Source organism: Coregonus lavaretus (genome assembly GCF_964263955.1).
Source record: "Coregonus lavaretus genome assembly, chromosome: 10".
NCBI classification, from domain to species: domain Eukaryota; kingdom Metazoa; phylum Chordata; class Actinopteri; order Salmoniformes; family Salmonidae; genus Coregonus; species Coregonus lavaretus.
In genome coordinates, this window is record NC_139997.1 from 46,404,631 (window position 1) to 46,426,170 (window position 21,540).

The following is a 21,540-nucleotide window of genomic DNA, read 5'->3' on the forward strand; positions in this document are numbered from 1 at the left end:
ACTTTACTCAGCCAATCCGTTGGCGCAGGGGTTGGTCCCAACTCCTCGGCGCTTCATTTGTTGCACACTGTTGCCAGGCACAAGTTTATCATAACAACCTGTGGAGTCAGCACCCAAAAGACACCATTCCACTGTACTCCATGTACCCACGTTCAAGGACGGTTTCACAGACAACAAAGAGAGAGTGTTCGTATCTGTGAGAAATACAAGTCTTATCTCATCCTAGCCCCTAACGTTCCCCACATGAATCACAGCCTGCTATGTGAAACAATCCATATCAGTACAGTTCAAACCTATGCTCCTCATTAATGCATTCCTTCCAAGCTATTCATCACATACAGATCCAATTATGAGAAAAATAGAATCCAACAGAAGATAAATTGTAGAAATAGGCAGGTTTAGACATAATGATGACTTTATGGCTGTGATAACTAGTGTCTGTCACACCTTGATATGTTTCACCTGTCTTGTGCTTGTCTCTATCCCCCCACAAGGTGTCTCCTATTTTCCCTATTATCTCCTGTGTATTTATACCTGCGTTTTCTGTTTGTCTGTTGCCAGTTCATCTTGCCTCGTCAAGTCGTTCCAGTGTTTTTTCTGTGTGTTACCTTCTCTCTAGTTTTGTTTTCTAGTCTTCCCGATTCCGACCTTTCTGCCAGCCCTGACCCTGAGCCTGCCTGCCGTTCTGTCCCTTGTTGACTCTGCCCTGGATTACAAACCTCTGCTTGCCCTCGACCTGCCGTTTTGCTTGACCCTTTGTGATAATAAATATTCTGAGAACCGAACCAGCCGCCTCCTATGTCTGCATAACCTGAGTTGTGATAGTGACGACCCTACAGCACACTTTGGCTACAGGCAAACGTGGCTTTACCAAAGACAACACGGAGTGAAGTGCAATGAATTAAACCAAAGTTTACACAATGCTGAATCCCAAATATACGGATTGTTTAATACACAGCAAAGTAATAACAACAATAAACAGTTCAAGAATACATTGAAAAAATACGAGTATTTTTCTCCTTTGCTTATATATGTTTGACGGTTTATTAATTGTTATTGTCAAGCGACAAATCACATGTACAGTAGCCGACGTGTGTACATATCTGATATGAAACAATATAGCTACATTGTTATACTCACAGATACTTTTGAACATTAGCCTATGTGTTACAAATACTTTTACAGTTAACATTACAGTACAACAGCAATACACACAGACATTTAGCCGATCAGGAGAAGATATAATGAAGAGACCGATTTAAGCACTAATACAAAAATACTGGCTGCCATGTTGGAGGGGTGCAGGCTTTTTGGCTGTACCTCTACTCTGTGAATGGTTCTAACTGATGGGAAGTGTCGGATGGCAATGTACAAACAAGACCTCATTTGGTTATCATATTGAGAATATCCCTGCACAAAATAGCTCAATTTAAGGCAAAACAAATACAAAACCATCCTGAAGCAATATGCAAAATAGTTCTTGTTTTTAAAAGGGTACATTCACTATGTGAACAATTACATTTATTAAAACGTATTGATTATAATGTTAATTACCTGAACATAGGAAAGTGCTTTTAGAGACTGAGACACAGAAATACTGTGTTGTGCAATTATTGTAGTGTGATAATATTTTCAGTATGGGTCACCTGATGATTTCAGAAATAAAAATAATTATTTAGAAGCAATGAAATACTGACTACTCTGCATTTGTCAATTGTTGGTTTAGCTTTCATACAAATACAAGTTAACATATTGTCAACATTTTGCACACTGAGTGTAAGGGAGAAGAACAGACACATGGAGGATTACTTGTTTTCTATGAGAGTCTGCACTTTGAGGACCAAGTCTCGAGCCATTGTTAGGACCTGTGGGACGTTATGATGCTCAGCCATTTCTGAAGAGGGAAATCAAATCAAACACACTGTGTTACAATAACCTAATTGGTTGTGTTGATTTACATATGAGTGCAGCCTATGGAGTTATGCTTTTTGCCTTTGTTAGCAAGCACAATAAAAGCAGTTGCTACATTCAAAACATACATTCAGCAAGCAAAAAGAAAGTGGCAATGAAATGAATGAAATAACTGAATTATCAAATATTCCATTCCATAACAACATCTAATGTCATCCTTTAGCCTCACCGTTGAAGAACTTAATGATGTCAGTGAAGTCCATGTTGTTCTCCAGGATGATGTCTCGGTACATCTCCACCAGTGCCAGAGCGATGAAGAGAACAAAATGAGTGGAGGAGGTATACGTGGCCGCCCAGATGGTCTCCCACACGGAGAACACATCATCATACACCATCTCTGAAGGGAAGAATGGCACAGCAGGTTATACACCAAGTAAGACGCTGTGATGTGACCTGCCTGCAGAACAGTCATGTTACATAAATAAAAACGTCAGAAAATACTAACAATGACATTTTCTAAAATCTGTATAGGTCCTTCATATTGAATACCTTGATCAAGATTAATTTAGGTTTAAGCATCACCAGCATGCCCCTTTCTGTTTGATTCCATCACCATACACATACAGTGGCTTGCGAAAGTATTCAACCCCCTTGGCATTTTTCCTATTTTCTTGCCTTACAACCTGGAATTAAAATTTATTTTTTGGGGGTTTGTATCATTTGATTTACACAACATGCCTACCACTATATTTTTTATTGTGAATCAAACAAGAAATAAGACAAAAAAACAGAACTTGAGCGTGCATAACTATTCACCCCCCCCCCCCCCCCCCCAAAAAGTCAATACTTTGTAGAGCCACCTTATGCAGCAATTACAGCTGCAAGTCTCTTGAGGTATGTCTCTATAAGCTTGGCACATCTAGCCACTGGGATTTTTGCCCATTCTTCAAGGCAAAACTGCTCCAGCTCCTTCAAGTTTTTACATTTTACGTCATTTAGCAGACGCTCTTATCCAGAGCGACTTACAGTTAGTGAGTGCATACATTTTCATACTGGCCCCCTGTGGGAAACAAATCCATAACCCTGGCGTTGCAAGCGCCATGCTCTACCAACTGAGCTACATGATGGGTTGGATGGGTTCCACTGGTGTACAGCAATCTTTAAGTCATACCACATATTCTTAATTGGATTGAGGTCTGGGCTTTGACCAGTCCATTCCAAGACATTTAAATGTTTTCCCTTAAACCACTCGAGTGATGCTTTAGCAGTATGCTTAGGGTCATTGTCCTGCTGGAAGGTAAACCTCTGTCCCAGTCTCAAATCTCTGGAAGACTGAAACAGGTTTCCCTCAAGAATTTCCCTGTATTTAGTGCCATCCATCATTCCTTTCAATTTTGACCAGTTTCCCAGTCCCTGCCGATGAAAAACATCCCCACAACATGATGCTGCCACCACCATGCTTCACTGTGGGGATGGTGTTCTCGGGGTGATGAGAGGTGTTGGGTTTGCGCCAGACATAGCGTTTTCCTTGATGGCCAAAAAGCTAAATTTTTGTCTCAACTGACCAGAGTACCTTCATCCATATGTTTGGGGAATCTCCCACATGGCTTTTGGCGAACACCAAACGTGTTTGCTTATTTTTCTCTTTAAGCAATGGCTTTTTTCTGGCCACTCTTCTGTAAAGCCCAGCTCTATGGAGTGTACGGCTTAAAGTGGTCCTATGGACAGATACTCCAATCTCCACTGTGGAGCTTTGCAGCTCCTTCAGGGTTATCTTTGGTCTCTTTGTTGCCTCTCTGATTAATGCCCTCCTTGCCTGGTCCGTGAGTTTTGGTGCGCGGCACTCTGTTGGCAGGTTTGTTGTGGTGCCATATTATTTCTATTTTTTAATAATGGATTTAATGGTGCTCTGTGGGATGTTCAAAGTTTCGGATATTTTTTTATAACCCAACCCTGATCTGCACTTCTCCACAACTTTGTCCCTGACCTGTTTGGAGAGCTCCTTGGTCTTCATGGTGCTGCTTGCTTGGTGGTGCCCCTTGCTTAGTGGTGTTGCAGACTCTGGAGCCTTTCAGAACAGGTGTATATATACTGAGATCATGTGACAGATCATGTGACACTTATATTGCACACAGTTGGACTTTATTTAACTAATTATGTGACTTCTGAAGGTAATTGGTTGCACCAGATCTTATTTAGGGGCTTCATAGCAACGGGGGTCAATACATATGCACGCATCACTTTTCCGTTATTTATTTTTTAGAATTTTTTGAAACAAGTGATTTTTTTCATTTCACTTCACCAATTTGGACTATTTTGTGTCTGTCCATTACATGAAATCCAAATAAAAATCAATTTAAATTACAGGTTGTAATGCAACAAAATAGGAAAAACGCCAAGGGGGATGAATACTTTTGCAAGGCACTGTGTGCGATGTAAGACATGCTCATGCAGATGTCAGCACCTCGTTTGAAGTCTAGCAGGAACCAGCGGTAGCAGAAGTAGAAGTGAGTGTAGTCTCCATTCATCTGCATCACTTCAAAGAGCTCTGAATCAAGGATCTAGCAGAAAAAAATATGAGAGTGCCTATCTGTTACTACAAAGTAATATCACTGTACTTATAATAATTTGCATGTGTGACTGTGAATATATGTGCGTGTGTGTGAGCATACGTGTTTATGGTACCTGGATGAGGGAGCGCATGTTGGCAAAGTGTGAGTCCATGGCCCCTCCATGGGGGAAGTTGTGATTCATCCTTTTCATCAACTCAGAGAAGCAGCTGAAAGCCATGACCTCTGGGTAACACACAGACACAAATAAACAGCAAATGATGAATGTTATCTTACTCATGTCTGCAAATGATGCAGTAATATTATGCAGTATAAGAGAGCTATTGTTCATGCAGACTGACCATCATCCAGAATGACCAGTAAAGGAGCCAGCAGATCACACATGCCCTGGACATAGCCAATCTCCAGATGCTGCCACACATAACTGCACATTATGTTGCGTAGTTTTTCCAGGTTAGCAGGGGTGAAGTACCAGTAGGATCTGTCACAGCGTCTCACGTCCTTATCAATGCGATGCAGGTTGAGCAAGTACAAATCCAGCTGCTCTTGCTGCACAGAGTGACAAAAGGGACTAAGATGAGTTAAAGTTGTTCAACTTCAAATGGCTATTGTTTCGTAATTCATACCAGCATTGTGTCAGCTCTGTAGCCAGTTGGGTACTGTATGTTAAACCAACTCTTAGCCAATCAACCTCAAAATCTGTGACATTCATTACAGTACACATACAGTAGGTAACTCATTTGGAGTACTTACAGAATAGATAGTCCCTGCAGGTGAGACCTCAGGTTTGAGTTCCTTTGTCGCAACCACAGATTCAGACTGAGGGTAGAGACTCTCTATCTCAGGCTCCTCCTCAGACAGGGCTGGCTCTGTTCCATCAGGACTGGTGTTGGAGCGTGCATCCAGGACAGGCTCCCCTGAGCCAACTCTCCCGAGGGCCAAGGGGGCTTGTGGGGGAGCCATCAGGCCAGACAAGGGTCTAGCCCAGGCCGTGGGAATGTCCTCCATCTCTAAGGCGGAGGGCGAGTCATCAGAATCTAGTGTATCAGGAGATCGCCTAGAGGGGGCTGTCACTGTAACACTGGCCCTGGCCTCAGGCGGGGGTGGATTCAGTACTGGCAATGCAGGTGCATGTTTCTCTGAATCTATGGCAACTGTCTTTTCTGGAGCTGTGTTATTGTATTTCTCAGGGACACCGACTAATGGTTTGGTTTCGAATACTTTTGCAACCTTTCCTTTAGTACTATCCATGTCTTTCTCACAAACACAAGCCTTGCTGGTTTGAGGGGTTTGAATTTTTAGAAATTCAGATTCTGTGATTTCTTCAATGTCAGAGGAGGTTGTGTCCTCTTTTCCAGCAATACCAGCCTCCCGTATCGTTGTTGAATCTTTGTTTCCTTCTGTTACAGATGGCTCTGTGGGACAGAAGGGCTCTGTCGCTGGGGCTTTGCTCTTTTGTGTTTTAGTAACTGTGGCCTCGCCTAGTCGCGGTGCTGGAATATATACATTAGAAACCTCAATTTCTAGTTTGAGAATATCAGTATTCTCAGTTGCAAAAGCTGCTCTCACAAAGAGATTTGGGTCTTTTGTGGTGGAAACTTCAGACAACCCATCTGCTATAACTTTGTTTTCTTCCATTTCAACATTTCCTAAGGACTTTACATATTCTTTGTCAGAACCCTCTTCAACCTTTTCTGAGGTTTTCCCGATGTCTACCAATTTTGAGCTTTCAACCACTTCACGCTCTGGGGCCTTGAACTCTCCAGCTGATGCAGCCTTGTTATCAACTGTTATCGGCAGCTTCAGTTCTTCAGTTTCACCTTCAGTTCCCAAGACAGTGAAAGGACTCTCTATTAGGGGTGGCTCAGCCTTGGCCACTGGGCTAGATGCAGCTCCTTGGGCCGCTGATGGCTCTGGTGATGGCTGAGTGGCTGCTGGTCTGACTGGTGAGTCAGATACATGACTGTTGTTGTTGTTTGTGCTTTGAGGCTGTTCTGGAAGACCTGAGTCAACAGACAAGTTGCAGAAGGATGGGTCCCCAGAGTCTGAGGTATCATTTGGGATGGCTACATCTCGGAGGTCTTTCATTGGGGTTATGGACTGCTCTTTTCTTTTCTCTAGCTTTGTCTCAGATTCAATCAGATCCACTTCCTCGACAGACCAAAATGCCTGCAACAGCAGACCATAGGACAGTGAATACTAAGTGTCATCAATATATTATATTAAAATCCTTCAGTATAAACATACTGTACCTGTGTGCTACTGCTGGAGTCACTCTGTGAGTGGACAATCTGTTTGTCTGAACCAATGCTCTGTGAGGACTGGTGTAGGAGGATGAGCCAAATGCCAACCAGGAAGAGACCGGAACAGCATGGGGAGAGACGTATGTAAGTGTGTTAACCATATGAGTATGAGTCACAAATTCTGTCATGTATTGCCATCAAATGGGACAGGTATGACCCCCTTACATCAGTGCTGATGGTGGAGTCTTGCTGCACTGGTCCTGGTCTGTCAACACTGGCCACAGAGTTGCACTTGGCTATGGCTTCAGCATGCTTCTCCCCCTCACTCTGCTTTACGATGGTCTCACAGCCCAGCCACTCCTTCATAGTCTGCTCATAGCAGGCCCGCACCTGCTCGTCCACCTATACACACAGATAAACACACAGGGTCACTAGTGTGTAATGGTATTACATTTGACCCTCCTCCCTACTTTGATTCCTGAGTTTGTAATTTTACCACAATATAACAGTGCCCACCTCCATCCTACATTTCTCGGTCATATCGAAGTGGTAGTGACCCAGCAGGAATGGCCAGACCTCCTTGCGTATTGTAGGATCCACACCACCATAGTACACCAGCCGCAGAAGCTCTTGCTCATCATATACCTGCAGGAGAAAAGGTTGTGAATGTGATTACATACAGTGCCTTGCAAAAGTATTCATCCCCCTTGGCGTTTTTCCTATTTTGTTGCATTACAACCTGTAATTTAAATTGATTTTTATTTGGATTTCATGTAATGGACATACACAAAATAGTCCAAATTGGTGAAGTGAAATGAAAAAAATCACTTGTTTCAAAATATTCTAAAAAATAAATAACGGAAAAGTGGTGTGTGCATATGTATTGACCCCCGTTGCTATGAAGCCCCTAAATAAGATCTGGTGCAACCAATTACCTTCAGAAGTCACATAATTAGTTAAATAGTCCACCTGTGTGGAATCTAAGTGTCACATGATCTGTCACATGATCTCAGTATATATACACCTGTTCTGAAAGGCCCCAGAGTCTGCAACACCACTAAGCAAGGGGCACCACCAAACAAGCAGCACCATGGAGAACAAGGAGCTCTCCAAACAGGTCAGGGACAAAGTTGTGGAGAAGTACAGATCAGGGTTGGGTTATAAAAAAATATCAGAAACTTTGAACATCCCACAGAGCACCATTAAATCTATTATTAAAAAATTGAATTAATATGGCACCACAACAAACCTGCCAAGAGAGGGCCGCGCACCAAAACTCACGGACCAGGCAAGGAGGGCATTAATCAGAGAGGCAACAAAGAGACCAAAGATAACATTTAACATTTTAGTCATTTAGCAGACGCTCTTATCCGGAGCATACATTTTTTATATATTTTTTTATACTGGCCCCCCATGGGAAACGAACACACAACCCTGGTGTTGCAAACGCCATGCTCTACCAACTGAGCTGCAAAGCTCCACAGTGGAGATTGGAGTATCTGTCCATAGGACCACTTTAAGCCGTACACTCCATAGAGCTGGGCTTTACAGAAGTGTGGCCAGAAAAAAGCCATTGCTTAAAGAGAAAAATAAGCAGGTACTCTGGTCAGTTGAGACTAAAATTTAGCTTTTTGGCCATCAAGGAAAACACTATGTCTGGCGCAAACCCAACACCTCTCATCACCCCGAGAACACCATCCCCACAGTGAAGCATGGTGGTGGCAGCATCATGCTGTGGGGATGTTTTTCATCGGCAGGGACTGGGAAACTGGTCAGAATTGAAAGGAATGATGGATGGCACTAAATACAGGGAAATTCTTGAGGGAAACCTGTTTCAGTCTTCCAGAGATTTGAGACTGGGACAGAGGTTTACCTTCCAGCAGGACAATGACCCTAAGCATACTGCTAAAGCAACACTTGAGTGGTATAAGGCGAACCCACATCCCTGCCGGCCAAACCCTCCCCTACCTTGGACGACGCTGGACCAATTGTGCGCCGCCCATGGGTCTCCCGGTTGCGGCCGGCTGCGACAGAGCCTGAACTCGAACCATGGGTCTTCCGGTTGCGGCCGGCTGCGACAGAGCCTGGACCTCTAGTGGCACAGCTAGCACTGCCTTAGACCACTGCACCACTCGGGAGTCAAGAGACTTGCAGCTGTACCCCAAGAGACTTGCAGCTGTAATTGCTGCAAAAGGTGGCTCTACAAAGTATTGACTTTGGGGGGGTGAATAGTTATGCATGCTCAAGTTTTCTCTTTTTATGTCTTATTTCTTGTTTGTTTCACAAGAAAAAATATTTTGCATCTTCAAAGTGGTAGGCATGTTGTGTAAATCAAATGATACAAACCCCCCCAAAATCTATTTTAATTCCAGGTTGTAAGGCAACAAATAGGAAAAATGCCAAGGGTGGTGAATACTTTCGCAAGCCACTGTACAGACTCAATATAGTACTGTCATCAGTTGCTGTGTGGTTCTGTATGCCTCTCAGTGGGATGTTGATGTTGATGAAGGCAGATACATTCGCACAGTGAGCAGTTAGCTAAACCCTGTAGAACATACACAATCACTGCAGGTTGTGGTTGTGTGTACAGTGTGTTTAGAATGATGAGCAGATGGTACAGTAGATCTTACAGAGCAGTCCTGGAGGAAGCTGCTCCAGACATCCACAGTGAGCCCTTCCCGGGCATCATGTGGCACGTCAGGGTTGACGATGGTGGAGTTGACCAGGGCAGAGAGGTGGATACGAACGGTGGACAGGTGACGGCAGTAGGCAAGCCCTTCAATGAAGAAGTGAAGAAACGTGCATGGTTATCAATCCAACCATAACATGAAGACACTGGCGTACCACACGTTCCCGCAAGACGGGCTCCGCCCCCCACCACCAGACCTTGCAGGGCCCCTGCGAAACTACAGTATGCCACTGCATGAAGAATATAGCATTTGAATCAGTCTTTCCAAAATGAATTCAAGATGCATGTACTCACAGCCATAGAAAGCACGGGAAATTATCTGGTACTTCATGGTGTCACAGAGGAGTTTCAGGGGAGCCCTGTCCTGGTTGCAGCCGTTGGGTAGCGAGCCAACAGGGGATCCGTTCAGAGAGCAGGAGAAACAGGAGGACTTCCTGGGAGTTGGGTGCCACATGTTCAACGCCTGGTCCATCAGCTCTGGAGCCACTGGACAGCAAACAGGGTCAATGTTACCATCAGCAGGAACATCGTCGTTATTGTTATTGTCATTAGCAGCAGCTACATGATCATCTAGAACTGATGGAGGATTTGGGTGACTTTCTTTAATAATAAACATGTAAACATTGACAAACCAAGCCAGAAGATGGCGGTGTGACAAAGACAACTTAATGCCCATGCATGGTCTCAAATCCAGGGTAACTAATGGAGGGTGTTCGCAGGTTCACAGGACTACAGATACAGGCAGAGACACAAGGGCTGGACAGAGAGGGGCTGAGGGAAGGCAGGTGGGACAATGGTCAACAAAACAAACAATGAGAGAGAGAGAAAAAAACGAATGAAAAGTATATTCAGTACATATTTGAACAGAAAATCGATACAGAATAAAGAGATCACAAGTGACATACCAAAGTCTGACGGAGTACCAGGGAGCAGGATCCGAAAGACATAATCAGTGGCCTCGTCCTCCTCTTTATCCGACACAGACTCCACAGACCCCTGCGGACTCCTCTTCCGCAATTTAGGGAAAACCTTTCCCTGTAGGCAAAGGAAGGTACTGCACTCAGTATAAGACAAAAGGATGTTATGATGATGATTCGCGAGAGTGATTAAAGTTTATTTGATCTTACTCTAAAACTCTGATCCCTATAATTTAATTTTGACGCAAGACTAGGCTAGATACAATTAATGATCCAGCCTGAGAACGCCAATCTCAAGTCAATGTCCTTGTCCTTGGTCTTGCAAATGTCCTTCATGTTATCCAGAGGATGTATTAAGACCCCACTCACACCTAAACTCCTAGGCTTTATAGTCTTTCACTCCCCACGCCAGGTAATATACCACAACCCTTACAAAGCTATCTTCTACTGCAGCCTGTGAATTATAGTCTCAGCTCTGCTATCACTACCACGTTCATCATCACAACCCATATCAAAACCTTCACATGTTGTTCCCTTTGCTTTGGCAGGTCAAGGTTATTTTATACTTGGAGGCTAAATTGGTGGATAAGATCAATGTCAGTGTAAAAGTATTCCTCTGGCAGCAGTGTACTAACACAGAGATCAGAGTTATCCTCAGTCAAACAACAGAAATACTGCTACTTATGAGCCTATTTCTAATGTTACAAGAAACAACTAGCTAAATCATACCATCAGGCTTGATTTAGTGGATGTGGACATAATAGCTACAGTAAACATTAATTGAGATCGGAATAATTGTCATGAATTCAGAATGGGACTTTATCTGGGGCATTTATATGTTCCATGCAGACCTTTCCCCTCTGGGACCAGAGCGGAGGATCCAGTTGTCCGTGTGGCAGCAGGCCCGTCTCCAGGCAGGTCAGGAACTGGAGCAGGTGTCCTCCCCGGGGGAACCGCAGTGGAGGCCTCTGGATCCCATCCTGACTCACCAGAACCACTGTCCCACCACTGTCCACTGGGAAAAAACGTGATCACAAGGTCAAGAACACACAAGCAAATGTATACAAAGCTATAGGCCTACATAATTAAGAGAGGTTCCTGTACCTTGCTGATGGCAGTGCAGATAAACAATCTCCGCCAGGCGAATAGTCATGGCAAAGTCCCAGTAAACACTGTAGGAAAATCAATAAGAGTGAACAAATCATATATAATTTGGCATGCTCTTTGTGGACAAATATGAGTGTCAGAATATGTTTCTATTACTGTGATTTGATATTATATTACCTTTTTTCAGTGTCATCTGCCACAGTGCCATTCATGAGCTGGTTAGGTGTCCATTTCAGGGTCATGAGATCTGCAGTCTGGTGGAGAGACAGGTACCCTGGGATAGCCTCCATGTCATCCCTCTGTTGACCAAGAAAATAGATTTGCTAAAAAGCATTCCCTGCTGTTAAAAAGCTATGTCAGATCCTTTAAATCACACACACACACACACACACACACACACACAAACACATACACACACCGGCTGCACCAGGACATTGTTCTTGCCAAACAGCAGTGTAGCCCTGTTGTTCTGATGGAGGGACTCAACATAGTCCCTAGCCCACAGGATGGGCCGGTCCTCCATACTGCCACTGGACTGCCTCTTCTGGATCTATTAGAAAAGACCATTGGACTATTCTTTATACATCATATATTTCACAACGCATCATTCATTTACAAACACATCATCCATACACTGACCAGGGCAGGTCGCCTGGAGGGGGAGTCCTGGCGACAGTGGCCACTATGGATGCGGTGTCTCTGGACTAGCTCATCAGCAGAGGGGTCTGTCCAGAAGTGGTCGGCTGTCTTCACCTTAGTGTATTCCAGAGCACAGGGGCCGACTGCAAGAGTAAGAGCAACAAAACACTAAGATCCACAACAGTTTGGGCGTGGAAAGGTGAAATCACTATTTATAATATAATATATAATATATTATGCCATTTAGCAGACGCTTTTATCCAAAGCGACTTACAGTCATGTGTGCATACATTTTTTTACGTATGGGTGGTCCCGGGGATCGAACCCACTACCCTGGCGTTACAAGCGCCATGCTCTACCAATTGAGCTACAGAGGACCAGCCCCTAGCCCCTAAAGCAATGTACTGAATCATCATCATCCAGAGTGAAAGATTGAAGTACCAGCAATGTCATTGTTACCTTCACAGGAAGAGGTAAATGCACTTGTCTGTTATAAGTGTGAGTACAATGTTAATTTGGAGTTAGTAACCAGTATATTTATCTTCTAAACCACAGAGCTACATGTATGTCCTTATCTGAAATAAGGTAATATCCACTGTTAAGCACTAGTCTCCTATGTCATGTTGTATCTATAGGTTATCTCAGAGGGAGTCACATTCACTGTAATGTGCCATTCAATGTGTTATTTCTTATCTTATCAGAGATCCGTCCGGCCACATCCTGGCAATAGAAGCCATAAGAAGAGGTCCATCAATACCTAACAGAGAGGCAAGGATTGGTCCATCCACAGCATCCATTAGAATGGCCTCCTTGTCATAGAAAGTACTGGAAGAGAGAAAACCATGTTTACTAAAAATGGTGCAAGAAGCGGCATTGCTGCATGTTCCCTGAAAAGTGACTATAATACTGTAGGATTTACAGTATTTTGCCTGTAAAAACAAATGGCCAATGTTTATATGACCCCCTTACAAACAGGCCCATTTTTACCACATTCTTGCCTACACACGCCTTTTATACCTCCCGTGCACATGCCGGCAGACCGGTGACAAGTGGTAGTAGTGGTGTGCAGATGTGGGTGGGCGTTTATTTTAATAAATCCATTGAATATACAGTACACCATCAAAAATAAATCCATTATTAATTTGTTTAGGCAGGTCCTACAAAACATTATAAGACTAATAAAATACATTTTCAAAACAATAGAATGGTATATTTGGAGTTTAATTATGTTACATCCAAATAAATGAAATCAATTTAGTTAATTAAACAGTCAAGACACACCTACCCCGATCACAGTCCACACGCATATATTTTGTAGTAAGAATATAATAGAATATAACAGAATAAAATACAAATAATATTTTTCCCACACAGCTTGTGTCACGGGAATGTGTGGAGCAGCTGTCATATAAAAAAGCGATACTGTAGATGAGCAAACTAATAGATGAGCTATACCACCTCCACTTACAGTATTTTCCCAGCCAGAAACCAATTAACCAAATAGCCTATACAGACAGAGATTCAGTTAAACAAAATCACATTGATTGAGACAAGTCAGTGAAGTCACAAGGTTTTGGTTGGGAGTAGGCCTAGGTTACTAAGCGTCTGTGAGTGAAGAGCAAATTAATCCACTTGTTAAACTACATAACATGCTGGCAAAATGTCCTAAATAATGAGCCAACTAGACAAGATGATCATGAGCAGCACTCACCTCAACTTAGCTAACATTTCCCCAGCCTAATTGTAGAACTGGTAGGAGGATGGTTAACTGCCGCACCCTAGCAACCATCAAGAGTTTAAGAGCGTAGTGCGTGCCAATGCCGCCTCAGCATTACGGCTACTTTTCATACTAAGCCGTAGGCAGAACTTTACCGAAATGATTACTGGGTTGTTAGACGGAAATAAACGTTTTGCCTTTGATACAGGCAATACCTTTCAGATGTAAGGAAGAGGCGGAAAAAGTTGGCGGTATGGTAAAGTCACCAGAAAAACGTTTTAGTGTGAAAGGGATATAAGTAGTAGGCTATACATATTGAACAGCTACAACTGTTGGTATTTGTAAGATCAAACACAATGTCAGCCTATCAACTGGAAGCTGATCAGTTTATTAATTGCTAACCTGCTGTTCTCTACTAGGTACATGACAATCTTGTCCAGAAGCTTCTCCATGAGAGCAGTGCGGATCCACAGGTTCCTCAAGCCCTGAGGAGGGAGGTTGGTCACCCTGGGTTGTTTCGGAACACTGACATTATTTAGTTGAGCCTGTCTGCTGGAGAATACAGAGAGGAAAGGAGAGTTTGATACAAATGTTGTATACATTTAACGTATGTGTGTATGTGTGTGTGGGGGGGGGTTAGAGTTAGATCAATGTCTTACTTGGTCTCGATGAGCTGCTCTAGTTCCTGGACCTTTTGACACAGTTCCTCCACCGGGGTAAAGCTCTTCCCCACCTTCATGAAGAGTGCTGCTACCTTATTACTGCACAGGAGGCCTGCTGCTCGCCTCTTCAGCCCATGGAGCACACATGCCTCCACTACAGCTGTAGACACGCATAGTACAGAATATACAGACACCAACAGTAAACACAGAGTTTGGCTTTCCCCAAAGCCATATTCACTAAGCTATGATTGCATATATTGTAAACAACAAGTAAACCACATACTGTTTATGGATTTCCCTTGCAGAGTTTGATATTGAGTTTTTCAGGAGCACCCAGTGAAAATGAAGTGAGAAACCCTTGGACAATCTGAGTGCTAACTGCAGAGAGGCAGGGATGGGTTGGAGGGCATGTGCAGGTGGCTCTCAGCAGGACCAGAAATAGACTGAAAACCGACAAACGCTGTTTACTGTTGCTACACTCTTAGAAAAAAAGGTGCCATACAGGGTTCTTCGGTTTGTCCCCATTGGGGAACCCTTTTTGGTGCTGGGTAGAACCCTTTGCAGAGGGTTTTATCTAGAACCCTCTATGTAGGATTCTTCAAAGAACCCCCTGTATATGGTTCTACCTAAAACCCTCTATGAAGGGTTCTACCAAGAACCATTTTATCATCTAAAGGTTCTTCCTAGAACTGTCTATGAAGGGTTCTACCAAGAACCATTTGATCATCTAAAGGTTCTTCCTAGAACTGTCTATGAAGGGTTCTACTAGCCTTATTAGCCTTTAAAATTGTATTATTTATGACAATACATTATATACATCAAGCCTTTCTTTGAGGGCCTAGTTATACCCTTACACAGTGGTGTTAGGAGTCTCCTGGTGTACAGGCCACATCCGGCCTGCAAGTCACATTATGCTGGCTTGTAAAGTGATTTGTAATTTCTATTGGAATCCAGCCAGAGTTAGGATATCCAACAAGTGGAATTGTTAATCACCCGCAACCCGCATCCAGAATGACTGCCAGGGTAGGGAAGAATACTGAGACTACCTCAATCATCTAAACTGGAACAAACATCTCAGTAACAGGTGCAATAAATCCAACAGATTGGATTAGTTTAGAAAACTGTATGTTATTTATCTTGTGTAGCATAAAATTAATCAACCAATCAATGTACATGCAAAAACACAGATATTACAGTAAAACAATTCTGAAAATCTCCCTGCAATAGAGCATGCTGGGAAATATTATATATGGTTTTATTTAGAACCCTTCTTGTCTTCCAAAGAATCCTTCTTGCCTTCCAAAGAGTTATCAAAGAACCCTTTCTTCCACAAAATCGTTCTTAGGATGTTAAAGGTTCTTCTAGGTAGAACCCTTTGCCTTACAAAGAAACCTTGTCTTCCAGAAAGAGTTATTCTGATCAAAATGGTTCTTGGTAGAACCCTATCCCTCCCCCAAAGAACCCTTTTGGAACCATTTTTTCTAAGAGTGTAGGGTATCCGTGGATGTGTGGAGGTGTAGTATCAACACCTTTGAATATTGTAATGAATTCCCCCTGTTGGGGTGGTGACAAAGGGTGGCTTGACCTGCCCTACCTGTCTGCTGACAGTTCAATTTAACACAGATAGACCTACATTTGCAGAGCAAAGTGACATCAGGCGTTATCCTGTGGGAGTGGAAATGTCAAGCCCTGTCAAGCCCTGCCACCTCCTACTACCCCAATCTGTGTACGGTCACATTCTCAACCAACACAGCTTGATTTTAGGCGGGCTCTGGCCACAGCCTTTGTAAAGAATAAGAGACAGCCTAAAATCAAGCTGTGTTGGTTGAGAATGTGACCATACGCAGATTGGGGTAGTAGGAGGTGGCAGGACTTGACAGGGTTTGACATTTCAACTCCACAGGATGATGCCTGATGTCACTTTGCTCTGTAAATGTCAATGTAGTCATGAGTAAATGTCTGACCATGCAATCAGTTCAGACTTTTTATGTGAAATTAACTGTATGTCTATGGCAGGAATCATCAACTAGATTCAGCCGCGGGCAGATTTTTTCTTGATCGGATGGTCAGGGGGGCGGAACGTGATTACATATAATTGATTGACTGGAAATTGACCGCAAGAAGTCCAAACAGATATAATATTTTACTAAACATAATCATTTCAAACATTGCTTACATTTGTTTACGATTACATACACTGTATCTCTCTATTATGTGTGGGAATAGTTTGGAACAGATTTCCAAAATTAAAATCACTTGGAGCTGATATGTCCAACAATAAAAAATGAAAAACATAAATAAATAAATATATAAACATTTTGCTCAGAAAACCTGGGGGGCCAAATAATAATCCCCCTGCTTTTGACTCCAGAATCTTACTGCTGTGCTGTTAATGTAACAATAATCCTATGTGTTACAAAGCACTAGTTCAAACCAACAGTGATTCTTCAGTTGATAGAGAATAGCAGCAATGCATGGGTCTGTGATAAGAGAGAGAAAGGTGATCTTTGGAGATAAGGTTACTCATCTCACGAAACATGTGTTTCTTACTTGCCACAATCTCTTGCTTCTATCCACTCCTCTCTTGCTCTCATTACAATCATAATGGTGTTTGCTCCAAGATGATAAACCAAGCACTTGTGCATCTGTTACACATAAGCTAAGCAGTCATTGAATCGACACTTAGACCCACCCAGATCAGCTATGCAGCTAGGCCTGCCCATCAACCATGGCACCCTCCCTCCCATCAAATCACTGGAGCACTGCCATATGCCTCTGAAGTCCTTCAGTGGGCTTGTAGATTTGGTGTAATGATTTTGTGTACAACACCATCAAGTACATTTAATAAACAGTTACTGTAGATCAGTTTAATGAATCCATCCCTAATCTATCTGCATAACCTTTAATTGGGGATAGCAAACCATCAAAAAAGATATAGGCAAGTCAAACTCCAATGAGCAATATGAACTGTCAATACTTTTGTAAAATCTGCAACACTGATTAAATAAGTAATATACTACTTCATGAACACACTCACCACAGAAGGATATTATATGGCTGCTGTCTGCGTGCACAAACTTCCGAGTCACTGCTTCCTCCATGATCTGTTTCACCTGGGAAGAAAAGAGAGTTAAAGGTGAAGTTGGGTTTAATTCGACCGGCAGATAAAGAGACCGGTTCTGACATGAGGAAACAGAAAGAAAATCAAAGCGTGGAAGGAGGGAAGGATGGGGAGTGATTATGCAACAATAGATAATCACGGGCAGGCAGAGGGAGGGTGGCGAGGGAATGCAAGCAAGCGTGCAGATACTTATTGACAGACTAGAGACAGAAAGGGTGGTAGATATGTATCACTTCAGACAAGACAGAGCTTGACTAGCGTAAAAGGAGCGACTAAAGTGTATATTTTCAATGATTTTCCAGTGAAATGACTCTGAGATAACTTTTAGGTTGTTTGATGAAGCTGCTTATGTTATCTTAGTATTTCTCATATAACCTCAAAATAAAACACAACAAACACGCAATAGTAAAATATAGTGTGACCAATTCCCAGATTATGAAATTATACAGTGCAGAGTAATTGTGAACATTGTGAGGAAATTGATAGAAATTCAATAAGATCTACTCGAAAAAATGGGAAAAAACAGTCAGGGTTTGAGATACAGTATATTTAGTATCACCAACTAAGACCCTTTTCCTTGCTGCACAGCCTGGTGCCAGTCATGTCCCCAGTGTGAGGAGGCCTCCACATGCAATGAGTCACACACAGGTGACTGAGAGCATGGTGAAGCTAAACCTGGAAGTGTCCAATCCGCACACTACTGAATAAAACATCCTGTTTACCCCCCAGCGGGCACCAGACCCAATGATTGCCTTCACAAGACTCACAATAAGAATTGCTGCCATGAATAACTTGTCATGTGCATGTGTGTGTGTGTGTGGGGGTGTGTGGGTGTCTGCGTGTGTGTGTGATGGTGCGCGTGTACTGTAAGTGTGTGTAGTGAGAGATACAGATAACTGATATGATGATAAACTATCTATAGATAACATTCTAAAATGTATCACCAATGAAAGTCACCCATTAATTTTTTCAGCTCTGTCAAAGATGAAGCTCTCATAATTACAAACAATGAAAGTGAATAGCCAATCACTTGGTCTGTTGTCCATACCGTTTTTTCCCTCATCTAAAAATGTCACAAAGCTGGACAGGGCCAGAGACATAGTGATAATACAAAAAATAGGTGTGTAAACTTTGAACGCAAAAGCTGGGTAAACTGCGTTTACTTGCGTTTACCCTACACTACACCACTGGTCAGTGCTATCCATACAAATGAATACACTATACAGTCTGCTGCTAATGATGTAGTTTTTGTTTTCTATCAGCACAAAACAACAAAGTGCAACTCTTAAATGGACAGAGGATACACCAGCATGCAGCTACAAAGAAAAGGAGCCAGACAGGGAGGAAGTCTCCTTTCTCCCTTTCAGGTATCCCTAATGCTGCAGCCGAACTATACCATGAGCCAACTTTCCTTTGAAGAAGTATGATATGGCTGTAGCTAACAGATGGGGGTCTCTGGCAGAGGTGGTGGGGTCAGATAACGATGAGTCGCCAAATAATAAACTGTCATGGAACAACAGCAACATCATAATAATTTATGAAAATGACCATATCTTAGTGCTCGCTTGTCAGAAAATGTAAAACAAAGTGTAATATTCTTTCTGGAGGTGTATATGAACAGATTTGAATAAGATTTAATGTTGCTCAAATGCTGTCAGTTCCACATTAACTTTCTAAACACTGGATGAAGCAAGACATAATCTTATCAATTTATTTGATGTTGTTTTTTATATAAAAGAGAGAGGGGCAATAGGCTATCTGAGATATTAGCATGCCCAGTGAATTGAATTGCCCTCCATTACAGCACGAGCATTAACATGAAAGACATCACATGTAAGAGCTGTTATCAATAATTATATAAATGATGATGCTCATTGGTTCTGCACTGTGACATGCACACGTATTCACATGCAGATAACGGATCCATACCTTAACCGTTACATTGATCTTGACGGTATTGCCTAGGCTACCTACTGAGCCCAAATGATGATTATGATTTCTCTGCATAGGCTATAATCCAAGTATTTCAATCCAAGTCGCCACTGAACGCATGAGCGCACCCTTTATAATTAAATCACGATCCAAAGAAGCATATTAGGCTACATTTTCACAATTAGGCTACATTTTATTGAAGCATATCAATTTGATCAGACCTCCCTATTTTACAATCTAATTTTGGCCATCCCAATAAAACAGAACTGCTGCCAGCGATCCATGACCAACGGTTGCTTCTAATAATTAGTTGTTATAAACATTGCAAATATATAGGCACCCACCTCTTTCTTCACATTGCGCAGCAATTTCTGACGCGTCTCGGCCTCTGGAATAAGAAAACATAACCGTATCATACGAAAGCTGCCGAGGCATTCAAACCTATGTTGATATTTTTTTCATCGATTTTTTTTTGCCTATTCAAATAGAAAAACGAAATTATTGAAACATCTTACCTCCCATTGCGACCCACTGTTGCTGTTGATTCAATTGCACAAGGACAGCTATTTGCTTCAAAAGAGTCCCTCTCTTCAGTTTACACTCTGGCGGATTGTGAATATGCGGCCGAACGCCCCTTTAAAGCAACACACGACACACGGTGCAATACACAGCCAATCTTGATGATATGGCATGTATTTACAGTCTATGGTTGATAAAGGATGCAAGGACGCACGCAGGTAGGCTACACACGAAGGCAGGTACAAGTACGCGCGCTCTCTCTCGTTCGCTCGCTCACTCACTACACATACACACACGCAATAAGGGGTTAAATGTGTGGGTTGAATGGTATTCCACTGTCTTATTTTGCGGGGCAATCTGTGATGATCTCCACCTCATAATAGACAATATATGATTTATAAACAGTAAGAATAACTAATTTGCAGTAGGCAGCTAACCAATATTTTCTAGATAACAGCTAATAAAGTTAAGATATCAATCTACCACTATCTCCATTGTAGTCAATGTGAAAAAGAGGCTTTCACGTCCCGCATCAAAATAAATTAGTAGTAGGCCTAACACAATTTCATGTAAGCATGTATAGAATTTTGAGTTTGCGTTTTCAATGGCACATCACCAGATGCCTCTGGCTTTCCGTCGTTGATGTCAGACATAATGGGGAGGGAGGGCTCTTTGGGGAGGGTATCTTGATGATAGTGAGGTACAGTGGCGATGTTAGCATGTAAATCTTGGTGGGGCAAATTAAAAAATATATTTTTAGATGCATGCCAGCAAAGCCACTACACACGACAACACAACACAACACAACACTAAACAATACATTAATTGAACTATAATGGTGGCAAACGGTGCCCACAAACTGTTAGGGCCCACATAAAGCTGTCCGAACAGCAGAGCTTTCTTTTCAGCACCATGGAGTGAATCCTTACCACTGCTACATCTGGCTATCAGCAGAGCTTTGTCTGGCAGCGAAATAGTTAATGCAGCCTCATTTACTGCCTTTAAAAAAAACATAGCTGATATGGCTGACTTTCCTAAACAAATGTGGTTTCTACTGACAATTGAGATGTACAAACTATGGCATAAGGGGACGATGAGCGGATTAAAGGCAATCCGTAATTTCAATAAAGACATTAATGAGCGAGCTAGGACAGACGTAGTCAATATAACTATTTGTTCAGCACTTTTGAAATGTACAGTGACAGAATTCAGAACATGGGCCGTTCTTACAGTATTCTCCCTGTACACCAAGTCAGAACCGTAGAATAAATAAAGGGGGCATATAAGCAGACAAAGAAAGCTCTTACAATATTAGATGATTACATTTCTCTAAAACAGTCTATAGGCTACATGTGCACCACCAAGTCAGAACAGTAGGCTAAGTTAAGAGGGGCAAAGGGACCACATTATTAGGGTGAGGCACATGGGCTACTAACAGCTTACTATACAACATACACTTAGTATTACTTCCTTAGCTACAGTATACATATCTCCCTGGCATATTACATAATTT

General features: G+C 42.4%; 1 protein-coding gene across 1 annotated transcript; it reads right to left on the reverse strand.

Annotated features, from left to right (window-relative positions):
- Positions 1-915: 915 nt before the first annotated feature.
- On the reverse strand, positions 916-20,030 carry LOC311136364 (small G protein signaling modulator 1-like; the record flags this gene model as incomplete). The annotated part of the gene is made up of 23 exons (XM_084170470.1): positions 916-1,894; positions 2,141-2,308; positions 4,376-4,472; positions 4,597-4,706; positions 4,823-5,030; positions 5,235-6,650; positions 6,734-6,802; positions 6,950-7,126; positions 7,241-7,369; positions 9,355-9,500; positions 9,708-9,899; positions 10,319-10,448; positions 11,182-11,345; positions 11,435-11,502; positions 11,615-11,736; positions 11,856-11,987; positions 12,077-12,219; positions 12,834-12,901; positions 14,196-14,345; positions 14,453-14,615; positions 17,493-17,568; positions 19,853-19,896; positions 20,024-20,030. The coding sequence occupies 23 exons, from the start codon at positions 20,028-20,030 to the stop codon at positions 1,806-1,808; spliced, it is 4,068 nt and encodes a 1,355-aa protein (XP_084026596.1). The 3' UTR covers positions 916-1,805.
- Between the last annotated feature and the right edge of the window lie 1,510 nt (positions 20,031-21,540).